Source organism: Zingiber officinale, chromosome 9A (genome assembly GCF_018446385.1).
Source record: "Zingiber officinale cultivar Zhangliang chromosome 9A, Zo_v1.1, whole genome shotgun sequence".
NCBI lineage: Eukaryota > Viridiplantae > Streptophyta > Magnoliopsida > Zingiberales > Zingiberaceae > Zingiber > Zingiber officinale.
The window spans coordinates 8721506-8734623 of record NC_056002.1 but is presented as its reverse complement, the minus strand read 5'-3'; the positions used below and the strand labels follow the sequence as shown (position 1 = coordinate 8734623).

General features: G+C 34.8%; 1 protein-coding gene across 6 annotated transcripts; it reads right to left on the bottom strand.

Moving 5' to 3' along the window:
- Positions 1-1633: 1633 nt before the first annotated feature.
- LOC122021258 lies at positions 1634-9894 on the bottom strand. 6 transcript variants are annotated; one of them, XM_042579355.1, is made up of 10 exons: positions 9459-9894; positions 9132-9279; positions 8300-8367; positions 7563-7625; positions 7225-7470; positions 6529-7046; positions 4377-4442; positions 4164-4249; positions 3213-3472; positions 1634-2094 (listed from the first exon to the last, which is right to left on the bottom strand). In XM_042579355.1, exons 2-6 carry the CDS (start codon positions 9159-9161, stop codon positions 6623-6625), a joined length of 831 nt encoding a protein of 276 aa, XP_042435289.1. In that variant the 5' UTR covers positions 9162-9279; positions 9459-9894; the 3' UTR covers positions 1634-2094; positions 3213-3472; positions 4164-4249; positions 4377-4442; positions 6529-6622. The 6 variants fall into 6 exon arrangements, with proteins under 6 accessions (XP_042435289.1, XP_042435294.1, XP_042435293.1 ...); XM_042579360.1 differs by lacking the exon at positions 9459-9894 and having other exon boundaries at positions 6529-6711; positions 6772-7046; positions 9132-9450; XM_042579359.1 differs by lacking the exon at positions 9132-9279.
- Between the last annotated feature and the right edge of the window lie 3224 nt (positions 9895-13118).

The window sequence follows — 13118 nt, the reverse complement described above, 5'->3', positions numbered from 1 at the left end:
GCGGAAGTATTCCACTCTTTTTATCTGGACTGGACTGGATTGGTTCTGGTTCCTGGGTTGGCCACTTGAGAAGTACTACTATTCGTACATTTATATTGCATTGATAAGGTAAAACGAACACTGGCCTGAAATGCCATCTTTTCGTTGGTTGCAAGAACATGGTGCACGAGTCGGCGAAAAGCAGTAATACCTTCGATGGGCATTGCTGCACTTCTCTTTGGAAATGATATGTTAGCAAGTAAGAGGAATCCGCTTGGCCTTATGGTTAGCCTCCATATCCAAGTTATCATCTAAAGAACTTAAAGACTTCAGACCACTAGAAATTGTTGGTATCATGAAAGGACAGGAATTCACAACTACAGTCATGTCATGAGGTACTTGATATGTCTCAATTGCTGAATCGATTAGCATAATCTGCTGATGGGCCCTGACAGAGAATTAGTTAGTGATGGCTAGAGCCCAAGGGATACCACGAACCTTAGGCTCATTCAAAAGAAGTGACATGGCAGGAAGTGAACTTTCTGTATCACGCTATCTTGGCACTGTACTGGATAAATTATGCACAAGGACAACCAGATCTGTTTTTCTCCTGAGGTCACAAACACCTGCTTCCAATTCCTCCCGAAAACTAGAAATCTCTTTTTGTAATGCCTACAGTGAGAATAGGTTGCTGCTTTCAGAGTTGAAAAGCATCCCATATCAATCGTGATAAAGAAAGCTCAAATGTTGCTTAACATGAAGTTTTAAGTATAAAGGTGGTGATGGATGTTGCTAGTTATCATTTGCAAACCCTTGGATACCTGATAATAATCCATTGCTTGACTGCAAGTACTCACTGCCATAGCTCTCAACGTCAGGCTAACGTAAGAACTATATATATATTTTTTGGGGTTCATTGTCAAGAAAAGTCAAGAAACAGAATTAATATAGAGTGATCCTTGAGCAGAAAATAGTAAACAATTCTAGAAATAGAATCCTTTTAGCCTAGCTTTTCTGAGAAAAGTCAGGCATCTCTCTCTCTCAAAACTTTCCCCTTTACTATGGTGCAGAATAAAGATGCTTAGTTATCTCTCATCTTACAAGAATTTTTCTATCAAATAAAATTTACAATTAAAAAATATTGGACTTCTGGACTGTTCATCGTAAGTGTTTCCTAATTTACCTTGATAGATGATGAAAAACTTCCGTAAGACGGGACTTATCATCCCAGGCTTGACATTACCTAACTTGGTTAATTATTTTTTTTTTCTTTTAAAACTTTCCAGTAGAATTTGAAAAATAGAAAACATGAACTCTGCTGGCTCCTGCTGACGCTTGTAACTTAAAGTATCTTATAAAATCCATGTAATTATTTTTCCATGAAATTTGTTGATCCATACTAGTAATTTGCCATGTAAAAAAAAGTTGGCAGCTAATCACACCACCATTTCTGATTTAGGATGCTAGTCGATGCAGACTGCAATAACTGAGTGTAAGTGCTTATTTATATTTTCCTCCAGCGAAATTTCTGCTGTAATATTTAGATACTGGGAGTTATATTTAGAAAGTTACCTGCAGGCTTACTCCAACAGAATCCAAATAGCAAACTCCACCTTCTACAACTTTATGTTCAACCATATCTGAGTAAATAATATCAAGCTTTGCTCTATTCCTCTGACTATGATCCAGCAATGCAATAAATAAACTAGTCTTTCCAGCACCCTCAAAAGCATATAAACCCCAGAAAGATCAAAAATATTATCTAGCATGAAAATATGATACCTAAAACCCAATTAATCGCACTCTTCGTGTTCTGACATGAACCTCTTTGGAGATGGTAAAGAAGTCACTGGTACAGTATAAAACAAAGTTGTTCGGACCATCACTACATGTATTTCTGTCTTCAAACAGAGAGCCAATTTCATAGTCTGGATCTAAGCTGGTATGCTCTGCAATTGAGTTGAAATGAAAGAAACATTTAAAACTGGAAATTCTGGTGGATGTTTTAAAGGACGGCAAATTAAGATCCGCATCTCTTGTGTCTGTGGTTGCATCCCATCATTTGTTGAGGATGGAGGTGGCACTGAAGGTAAGTTTTCCACTGTTGTTGAATACCTGTTATCAAAAACATGTGTGTAAACAAGAAATAATAATACTAATAAAACATAAATTACCTTGATAATAGAATTAGAAATCATAAAGCTGGTGCCTAAACAAACTAGATTTTTCTGCCACAAAGGTGTTGCATGTTTTTTCCTCTGTGTTACAAAACATGCAAAAGACAAGTTAACCTCATTGCATTTATAAAGGGTAGCTCAGTGCACAAAGCTCCCGTCAATGAGAGGTCCTAGGGAAGGGTTGGATAACAGTGAATGTATTGTATGCGGCCTTACCCTGTATTGCAAGAGGTTGTTTCCACGACTCGATCCCGTGACCACAAGGTCACACGGTAGCAACTCATTGCACTTATACATGGGATAAAATAGAACATCAAGAAAAAAGAATAGAAAGAGTAAAGAGATGACAATAGTTAAATGAGACGTGAGGAGTCCAGTTTCTTATTATTACACTTAACTTTCATAGTGCTAACATTGGACATTCACAAGCACTACAAGGACTACAAGCAAAAGAATCACACACTGCATATGTTCATCTAGTCATGCCCATTGTCAATGTACTTAAACTATTTATTCTACTCTTCCACCATTCCATTATGGGAATAATCTTCTTTCTTCTAACGGGCATTGCCAAATAAAAAGAAAAAAGAAGATAAGAAGACTTAAATATGTGTCAAGGGTGGGGATCATTACCAGTCAAAATAAGTCAAACTGAAGCATCAAATAGCCCCATTATGAATTAACATTTGTTTAGAAATTAAGATATCAGCCAATAACCAAATATGATCAAATAGCCAACAAACAAACAATTTTAGTTGGTTCCTCAAACATAGACAATTAATGATCATATTATATGAATATGAATATAAAAAAAAAAAAATCAAAATATGCTTGGTGATTAATTTATCAGTCATAAATCAACAATGATAAATCAGCCAAGGGAAAACCAAGTTTAGCTGATTTCTCAAACATAAGCTATTAATGAAAATGTTATATGGATTGATGAATATTTATCAAATGATTGCTTTGTATATGAGATAACACATTAACATTACATATTAGCCAAAGTAATTGCTTCAGAAACCAACAAGTTTGAGATAGATGTAAAGATAATACCAGCTTTCATTTACTTGAGCTTGTATAAGGCAAAGGTGAAACCCATGTCACACAATATTAGCTTTCATAGGCCCCACGTTTTTATCACCAGGAATTCCAGTTCAACCAAGAGGAAGAATAGAAGTTGCAATTTGGATAACATGAGGTTCCATAATGTGGCCAAACTCTACAGCACCAAGAGCTGCTAAGCCAAGTAATTAGTGTGGAAAATGTGGTAACTGCTCCATCCCACGAAAGGGAGGAGCACACATACATATAGTCTGCCAAAAATAAAAAAATAAAAAAATAAGGCACTCAATTTTCACTCGAAGTCACTACCAACGATAATGCACTTGAAAAATTAAATTATAAAAAATGTCTCCCACTACATACACCCAAAAAAAGCAACCATAAAAAACATGGTGAACCACACTCAGGACATTGATATAACCATGGTGGCAAAAAGACGGCTCTCCCCCAGCGCCTTCGACAGCCCGCCCCCGGTTCAACACGAAAGAGGGGACATTGATACAACCATACACTTTGTATTAATATAAGTTTGATTAAGTTCATTATGAAGAACATCTGCCAGAAACAATACTTCCAACTTCCTATAAAGCATGATTCTAACAGCTTCTGGTTTTATGAATTGTGGGACAAGGTGAAACAGATATTCTTTAGACCAGGACCATCCAAGAAAAGGAACTCGTGACTGTGCAGTGTATCACAAAGGATATGAGTTTACATCAACAATTGCAATTATGCAGTCCATGGTTAAGTAGATTTGTACAACAAGGAAATATCATCAGAAGCTAAACTTATTATCAGATTAATCAGAAAACACATTTAAGGGATACTGAAAACAATGTCCTTGTGGCCTGATTCAGCAACAAATACATTATTCAGGAAGCCTACTATAGTATGTGCAGAAAACATGACCAAAAAATTTCCAACATAAAAGGTAAGTCTTACTTCTGAAAGCGAGACCTATATGACTTCATAGAATGTGATTGAAGCACTCCCTTAATTCTATTATGACAGACCTAACCTGCAAATGCCTTTCCCACGGCAAAGCATTCAGAATGAGTAGCTAGTGTTTCTTATCATTTAAGTCAAATGGAAAAAAAAATAATAGTACTAGAACAAAAGTACTATTAAACTAATTCATAATGTGTACACTTGTACCGATGTCAATTCCGAGTATTCTGCACCAGAAAGTGACTCAACCGATGAACTTCCTATCAAGTAGATCTGGTAGAAAACATTAAGGTTGTTATTCAAGTTAGAAGATGGTCATTTAGTAATTGTTAGCTCAATCAAAAATCAAAAAGGCAGAAAAACAGTTATTTGAATATATATGAATGCTAAAACTTAGTACATACATGATATGGAAGCAAGTGATTACTATTAAAAGCATAAAGATAAAGTAAAATATCTTAAAATGATCAAAGGTAGATCTGAAAAGAATAAGAGGAAATCCATTTTAGTGTGTTCCTTGAGAGGCAACTGTATGAGTTATACACAAAAGCCTCGAGAAGTCGTAAATGTTGAACTTAGAGACATGCTTGAGGCCATTACACAAAAGAGACAAGGATGTGAGTATCTTTAAGTAACATTAGTTGTAGTCATAAATAACATAGTGAGATGTGGGACCATTTCGATGTTATTTCTAAATATGGTAAAAAAAAGGAGCTCAATGCAAAAGTTGCAAATCTTCTAATGACCACCTAATTTGCCACATAAAAATCACATGACACTAGGAAAGCTATTGCTAAGATGACACTATCCTTTGCCAATAGCGAGCTTACAAAGCTTGTGAAGCTTGAGTCATCATTTTTATAATCAATTCAAGTGACTTCAAATATTTTATAAGTTATCTTCAACTTCGGAAGCTTCAAAGGAAAACAATGCATGCAAACAAAATAAAAATATTTCTAATTCACAATAAAATTTAATTAATATTTTTACATGCATAACATGTTTATGGTAATCGTAATGCACAATCATACATTTGTCTCACTGCACATTGGATAAATAATAATTGGTCAATTCAAAAATGAATACATAGTTTTAAAAGATTTTAAATTTCCTTACAATGGTCATGCTATTATTTATCATATTTATAATACTATTCATTTATATGGTATAATTGAAAAATGATAATGTTATTGTTTCATAATATGCCAACTAATGATTCTACAAAAAACAATCTTAAAAGAAAATTTTAACATTAACATGGCAGATAGTTTTTTTTTTTCACATTCATTGTGTTGCCATGTTTTAAACCTTGTATGCATACAAGATTACACTTAGAGTAAATTATAAAAATATTGCATAAACTAGGAACACAATTAATTTGTCCAATATCACTCTCTCAGACAGAAGATTTTAGAAATATATAAAAAACATTTAATAATTATAAAAAATGTTAAATAAAAAAATACAAAGCAATCATATCATTTAAGAGCCCATTAAGACTATTTATAAATGAAACACTTTTATGCTAACAAATTAGGAAATAATAATTAAAGCATATGTTGAAAATAGATGTAACATTTTGTAATTTTTTTATGCTGGCACAAATGAATTTTTATATCTCAACTTCACACTTAATGTTTTATGCATCATGTACAAGTGATCTATTTAAAATCTATAGATATATTAACATATGCTATGAGGTTATTAAAGTAAAATGTATTCAATTTACCTCAAAAGCTATATTCCTGACCACTATAATAGTCTCTGGTACCATTTTCTCATGAAAGTAAGAAATAATATTCTTATACATGAGAAGTAATATTCATATTGAATTAAATTGCTTATAGTGAGTTAAAGTAAAGATGTAATATTCATATTTTAATTAATAAAATTTTAGATTTTTTTATCTAGTTTTTTCTGATTTTTTTCTATTTTCTGAATTTTAAAAATATTTTATAATAATAATTATTATTATTACTATTATTATTATTATTATTATTATTATTATTTTAAAATATATTTTAGCCCAGCAAGCCTAGGCTGAGCAACTGGTGCACATCACAAGTCGTGTTAAAATCCGGCCGATCGGGCCTATCCCATGGTAGGTCCAACTAACCCGTTTCGGCACTTTTACATTCACACAATATTGCAACATCTTTTACTGACAAACAAATGATAATAAATTTAATAAACTATCAAAAGGAATGTATATGCAAAGCTGGAGTGTACTCTCACTTTCTAGTGTATGAGAATGCTCACCGAGGTAACAATTTAAAAATAACTGACAAAACCTTCTAATATATTTATTTATAATGTTAGCTTAAGGAAGCAAAAGAAACAGAGAGAAGGATGTGGCTACCTGTCCAAAAGGTACATAAGAAGGCAATAACGGAACTCTGTGCTACCGCCTTGACTCCCTAATTTTGCTGCTGTTTTTCCCAGTTACATGGCTTTCATTTGCAACAGTCCCATTGGATCAAGAGGAGTAAAAAAAAGCCATCAGAATCCTCATGGATTTCCAATGACTGTGGCTCTGAGACGGCTGTGGTAAATGCAGAATGAGAGCTATAATTTTCAAGTGAAGACACATTTAAATGCTTACAAACAGCCTCTGAAGGAGCAAGATTTGTGAGTCTCCATATCGAGGTCTGAACAGGGCCAACTCCAAGGACTAACTCTTCCCCATCGTTTGTTTTGTCCTTTTGAAAACTTGACCTACTTGTCTCTTCTTCATATGTTGAACATTCATGTAAAGATGGTTGCTGAACTTGTGTATTATAATGATGAAAATATGCAGGAGACAAGATACGTGGAACCAAATCTTCAGGAATGCAATATGTTTTGAAGTAGCCTTGCCATCCTTTCTGGTGAACGTAACTAAAATCATGTAAAAAAAGGGACATCATAAATGTATTGTTGTGAAGTTAGCATTGTTGCAAATGACAAACTTACCCAAATAAGTAACTAACACAAAAGTTCCCCAATCTAGATGATCAAAATTCTAACAAAAAATATAATGACTATTCTTCTACTACAGTTGAATGACAGAACATACTCTCTCAAAGCAGGCTTTGGAGTTTCTCTCAAATAAGTAAATTTATCAGCAACACACACCCTATGCGCAGCAGGCTTTGGAGTTTCTCTCAATCGCTTCCGTTTTGCTTGAATTGGCTTTCCAAGGTTTTCATCAATCTTCTTTTCCTTGCCAGCATGATCAGATTCAATATCACTCAAATCATCCACAGCATTACCCTCATGGAATATGGCTCCCTGAAGTATATTTGCATCAGCTATGACATCTCTAAAAGAATGATGAAATATCAGTAACTTTGTAAGCTTTTCTGTTATTACTTTGAAAATTCAGGAATTCCAAAATCTTATTGTTGTGCTTACTTGTATTGTTTTGTGCCAATGAATGAAGTATAAATGGTATCCCCTGACTCAGCTAATAGGTACCTAACAGACAGAATAAGCACATATAAATAATCAAACAAAACATAAATGTCTTTTCACAAACTTGACTGGTTGACAACTTACCCAAAAGCCTAAGCTTAGGAAAGGAACCAATTTACATATTTACATTAATAATACTCCCCTCCTGTGTGGTTGGTGAACTAAATTTCTTAACCCAAAACCCAACCATGCATTCATTCAACCCACTTGTACAACTGTCACAAACATGTAGATGCAGTCAAAGACTGAAAAAAAGGGCTCAATTAAAGAATCAACAAGGGCCTGACTCTGGATTAGAAATATCAACTTCTGTGCTTGTGTTTTATGTTCTTTTTCAATTACAGAATCAGAGTACGTTAGATCTGAGTGTTCGCTGATAAGTGTTAGGTCAGTAGCAGTTAAAGATGTTTAAAATAAAAAAAAAACAACAACAACAAGATGATGGTTTCTTTTACAGCCCAAAGCATGCAAACTCATTGCATATAAAGCAAACAAATATACTTTTAATACTAATATAGCTCACAAAATACAAGTCTATGAAAAGAGTATGAGAAAATAATAATATCAACAAAAATTATATAATAATCCATTCAGTTTGGTTACTTGGATTAAGTAACAAACTATAAAATTGAAACTAGAAATAGAAATTTTTTGATATGCGATAAATGAAAGCGTACCTATGGGGCACATGGTCCAAAGAGGATTGAACTCGCTCAATAGAAACAATTTGTCCTCTGAAATCAGACTTAAATTTGTTCATGTACCACATCATATCAGAAGCAGGACTTTGTCAGTTTAAAAATGTCATAAATGATCAAAGTAGATTCAATGAGTTGAAATTCAGCATGATAATGTTCAGTATTTATATACTAATTAAGTGCAAGAAACTTAACTCTAAGGCCTTGTTTCACTTGAAAAGATAGTAAATTTAAAGGATGAATACATAAAAAGACAAAAAGGTGGAGGAGAAGGATGAAAAGAAAACTATCCTTTCAGTTGTCCATTTAAATGGATGTAAATGAGGACGAATCACTTTTTGTCTAATCAACAAGTATTAATTAGTTTTTCATTTGATTTTAGGCGGATGAGTTAAGGCCAGACGGTCAAGTTGTATCTCTTTAAATGTCCATGTTTCCTCTTTTCTGACAAAGGAAACAAAAGATCCTTTAATTTATCTCTTCAAGGAGACAGACCCTAAACTTTAAGCTAGCTGTAGTGATTCTTTTCAATATGGTGATATCATTTGAGGAACGCTTTACCATGTCTTGCTCTTAGTCTTTTTTTGCAACAACAATCTAGTCTCATCTTATGATTCATTAACAAATATAAAGTCTTATATTAAAACAAGATGTCTATTTGCTGAATCAAAAAATAATAATATAAGGGCAAAAAACGCTCAATCATTTGGAACTTTATCTACTTTCCCACGTGATTGTCAAAGCTCTTTTAACCAATTCATCATGTGAAGGGACGTTTGAAATACGGCTAAGAGCTAGAATTATCACATACCACCAAACACAGTGAACTATGACATTTCATCTCGAGTTGAAGATCAATCTGATTGTCCAAGAAAGAAGTGACACTTTGCTATGCCTAATCCGCTGTCTATTATGTCTAGTTCCGGGTTCCAACTACTAGCGTGTGACTCGTGTCACCTCTACAAAAAAAAACATGAAGAAAAACAGATTAACGTTGGGAACATATATTATGAATTTCTTTCCATTCCCTAAAGCCCTTGCTCATACTTGTGATACAGACACCGGCAGTGCAAAACCTTTTGAAGAACATTAATAAGCAAGGCAAAGAAGGCGCATAGCAGAAACAGATATAATCAACCTTATATACGCACTCGGAGAGAATCATAGAGCAGAGGATCTCTTGAAGATCGGCGATGGATTCTGCTTTGACGGCGCGACAGAGGTCGTTAAGCTGCCGCAGATGCCGCTTGAGCGCTTCTCGGAGGGCCCTCTCCTGATTCTTCCGATCGCTCTCGCTTTTCCACGGCGGCCATCGTCACTGCTGCGGCGTGGGGCGCGGCCACGAGATCCCCACCCTCGCAGTCCCGTTCTTTTGATCCAAGATTCCACCCGCGTGCGCAGCGGTCCCATTAGAGCGACAGAGAATGTGCGCGGCGGTGGCGTGATGGCGACGCAAGATGATGCGGAAGGGTGACGAGAGTGGCGACGCGAGATAATGCGGAAGGGTGCCGAGAGAGGCGAGGGAGGCGTATGCCGCGGAATCGGTTTTTTTTTTTTCAGATCCGATCCCAGAATGAAGGAAGAAACTCGTAGCTTTGCTTTTATTGTGTTTCAGGTCGGACGATATAAACTAATAAAGTTTCGGAATATTTGCTAGGGTAGCTGAGTTAAATTGTGTTCAAAATGAATTAGATTATTAATATGATTATTCAAGTGGTTAATTTTTTTTTTTTTTTTATAAATTTAAGTTTGATTTAAGCTTCATTTGAACTGATTCGTTTAGATCAAATCTAATGATTGTTTGAAAAGTATATAGTTTTGAATTTGTTTGATTGATTATTAAAATTGATAATATATTTTTATTTATTTATTTTTAAGTTTATTTATTTATCATGCTGATAAACATTTTTATTAATAAATATGATTCATAAATTTTATTAATGAATTGTTTACAAACATGATCAATGAACTTTTTTCACGGACAATTTATAATCTTTCATATCCGTTCAAAAATGAAGGAAGAAATTCATAGCTTTGGTTTTATTTTATGTTTCAAGTAAGAGTTTAAACTAATAAAGTTTTAAGATATTCAAGCTTAAATTGAGTTAATTAAGGCTGGTCATTGTAAACTAATAAAGTTTTAAGATATTTAAGACTTTAATATTTTTTATAAAATATTATTAGAGATATTTAATTTTATTAGTAAAGTTTAAAAGGATAATTTATATACTCACAAATAATTATTTTCACAATTGTATGTAAATTATTTTCATAATATAGTGAGTCACGTATCAATAATTTTATTTCGGGTAAAATTTACTTCTTTATTAGTACAAATGAAAAAAATAAAAATTCTTTTATGTTAAATTTTCTAGCCTAATTTATTAAATATGCTGTTGACTTTCAAAATATTTTTATGAAAAAAATATCAATTAATAATAACTATAACCCATAAATATTTTTAATTTATTAATCAAACTTATTTTTTTGAATAAATTATTTTTTTATTAATAAAAAATAAAAAATTACAGATCAAATTTTAATAAAAAAATATTAAAAAAATTAACAATCAAATCTAACTTTTTTACCTGGGGTAATGGTGCGATGATTAAGTCCTCTAATGAATAATCAAGGAATCTAAGATTCGAATCTTAACTGCGGCATTATATAGGAGATTTTTGCGGCACTATATAGGAGATTTTTCCCTCCAGTGAGAAGTGTGCCTAAGAGTGATGGCCATCTGGATAAGCCTTCGTGAGTGTTTCCTAATTTATTCTTGTGACATGTGGAAAATTTTTATGGGGCCAAATTGATTACCTCCAGAATTAATCGGTTCAAAAAATTATATACCTAAATTACATAAAAAGTAAAAAATTTAAATTATCAATCAAATTAAAGTTAACAAGTAAAAAAATTAAAAATGACTAAATTTAACTTTAATCTATAAAAAAAATAAATCTAAAAAAATAGAAATTATTAACCAAATTTAATTTCATCAGTACAAAATTAAAATGACCAATGAAAATAAACCTTGATTAAAATTTATTTTAAGCATAATTTTAAATATTTACTAATCAAACTCATATATTTATGATCCTGTCCGAAAGCTGAATCAACGGACGCTGGGTACGTGGCGCTCTCCGGTTGCTGACGTGGGTCTTCGACTGCTGGTGCGAACTTCCGGCGATCCTGCAAAGAAGTCGAGCCGGGAAGGGGTTCCCGGCGATGACCCTCCGACGCTCAAGTCAGGCAAGCTAACAGTGAAGAAGTGGCTCCAAAAATTGTAAAACGCGTACCTCCGGCGAAGTATAAGGCTCCTTATATAGAGCGGTGAAAGAGCTCACGCACACTTACCGAGGTAAATACGTGTCCTTAGCCCATACCTCGATATGTGTTTGTCAGAAAGCTTACCTGACACCATGCTGCTACAGCCCAGGCACGTCTTCGATGGGACAGCAGAACACCTTGCCGCCAGATTTGGAGTATGGCCTAGTCATAGGACTTGACAGCTGTTATAAGATGTTCCTTGTCCTTCTCTCCTTACTCCATGCCGGGGCGTCTGGCCGGCCGGCACTCATCTCCCGTCCGGCCGGCCGGCACTCATCTCCCGTCCGGCCAGCCGGCACTCATCTCACGTCCGGCCGGTCGGCATTCACATCACGTCCGGCCGGTCGGCATTCACATCACGTCCGGCCCTCCATATACATCGGTATGCTGGGGAGATCCTCGGTAAGGTGCTATGTGGGGGCTGCTAGTAGTATGTTACTTTATGTCTACGGCCGAGCATGACTTCCGCTCGGCCCTTCGTTACTGTTCAATCGAGCGCCGGAACCCCGACCCCTGTCGGGGCGCCTTTTGCCATCGGTTATTCATCGGTCGACCGGCCGGGAGGTCGACCCATCCTTCTCCGGTCGGCCGACCGGTCCGCCTTTCTCCGGTCGGCCACCTAACCCTTTGACTTCCACGTGGCGTTGACCTCTCAAAATAGGGGTCCCCTGTTCTAACCGCCGGATCAATTTCTAAAATAATAATTTTCCTCTCTATACAACTCTCTTCTCTCTTCTATATGTAAGGTGATGCTAGTTTTTACAAACCAGTACTACAATGGAGTTGATCTTTAAGGATCAGTTCCAACGTACTGGTCTTTAAAAACCACCACCAGCATGTTGGTGCTAGTTTGTACCACGTTTGATGTAGGAGCATCTAGGGACACAAATCATCTTATATCATCTAATGCGGCTATGTTTCTCTTCGAGCTGTGATGAGAAGAAAACTAGGCTATCAACATCTCTTTTAGGTCTTGAAGAAGAACGATCGAGACTGCTTACAAGAAAGATAATTAGCTCGTAGTCTCTTGACATTATTGTACTCAATTCGAAATATGGATGAGACGAAATCAGCTAATCGGGTTGTTAAAACTTTAGTTTGGTCTTAAAACCTTTTCTTTTATTTGTTTTAAAATTTTAAGATTATTTTTCTTTTCTAAAAATCAATTTAGATTTTCTCTTTTTTAAGGATGAGTTTTTTTTTTACTTTTTCTTAGGCTATTTAAATAAGGGTTAGAGTTCTTGTAAAAGTAGGTTGCGTTTGATTTTAATTTGAATAAAGTTGATTTTCGTTTAAACCTAGAAGTGACTACTCTTTGTTTACAAATTATTTTTATGTCTTTCTTTACAAACCTTTAATTTGAACGCCACAGCCAGAGTTTCTTCTCCTACGTCAGTTGGTATCAAAGCTCTTTAGATCCATGGATGATCATCGTGGTCGTGGTCGTGATCGTGATCAAGACAGATTCCAC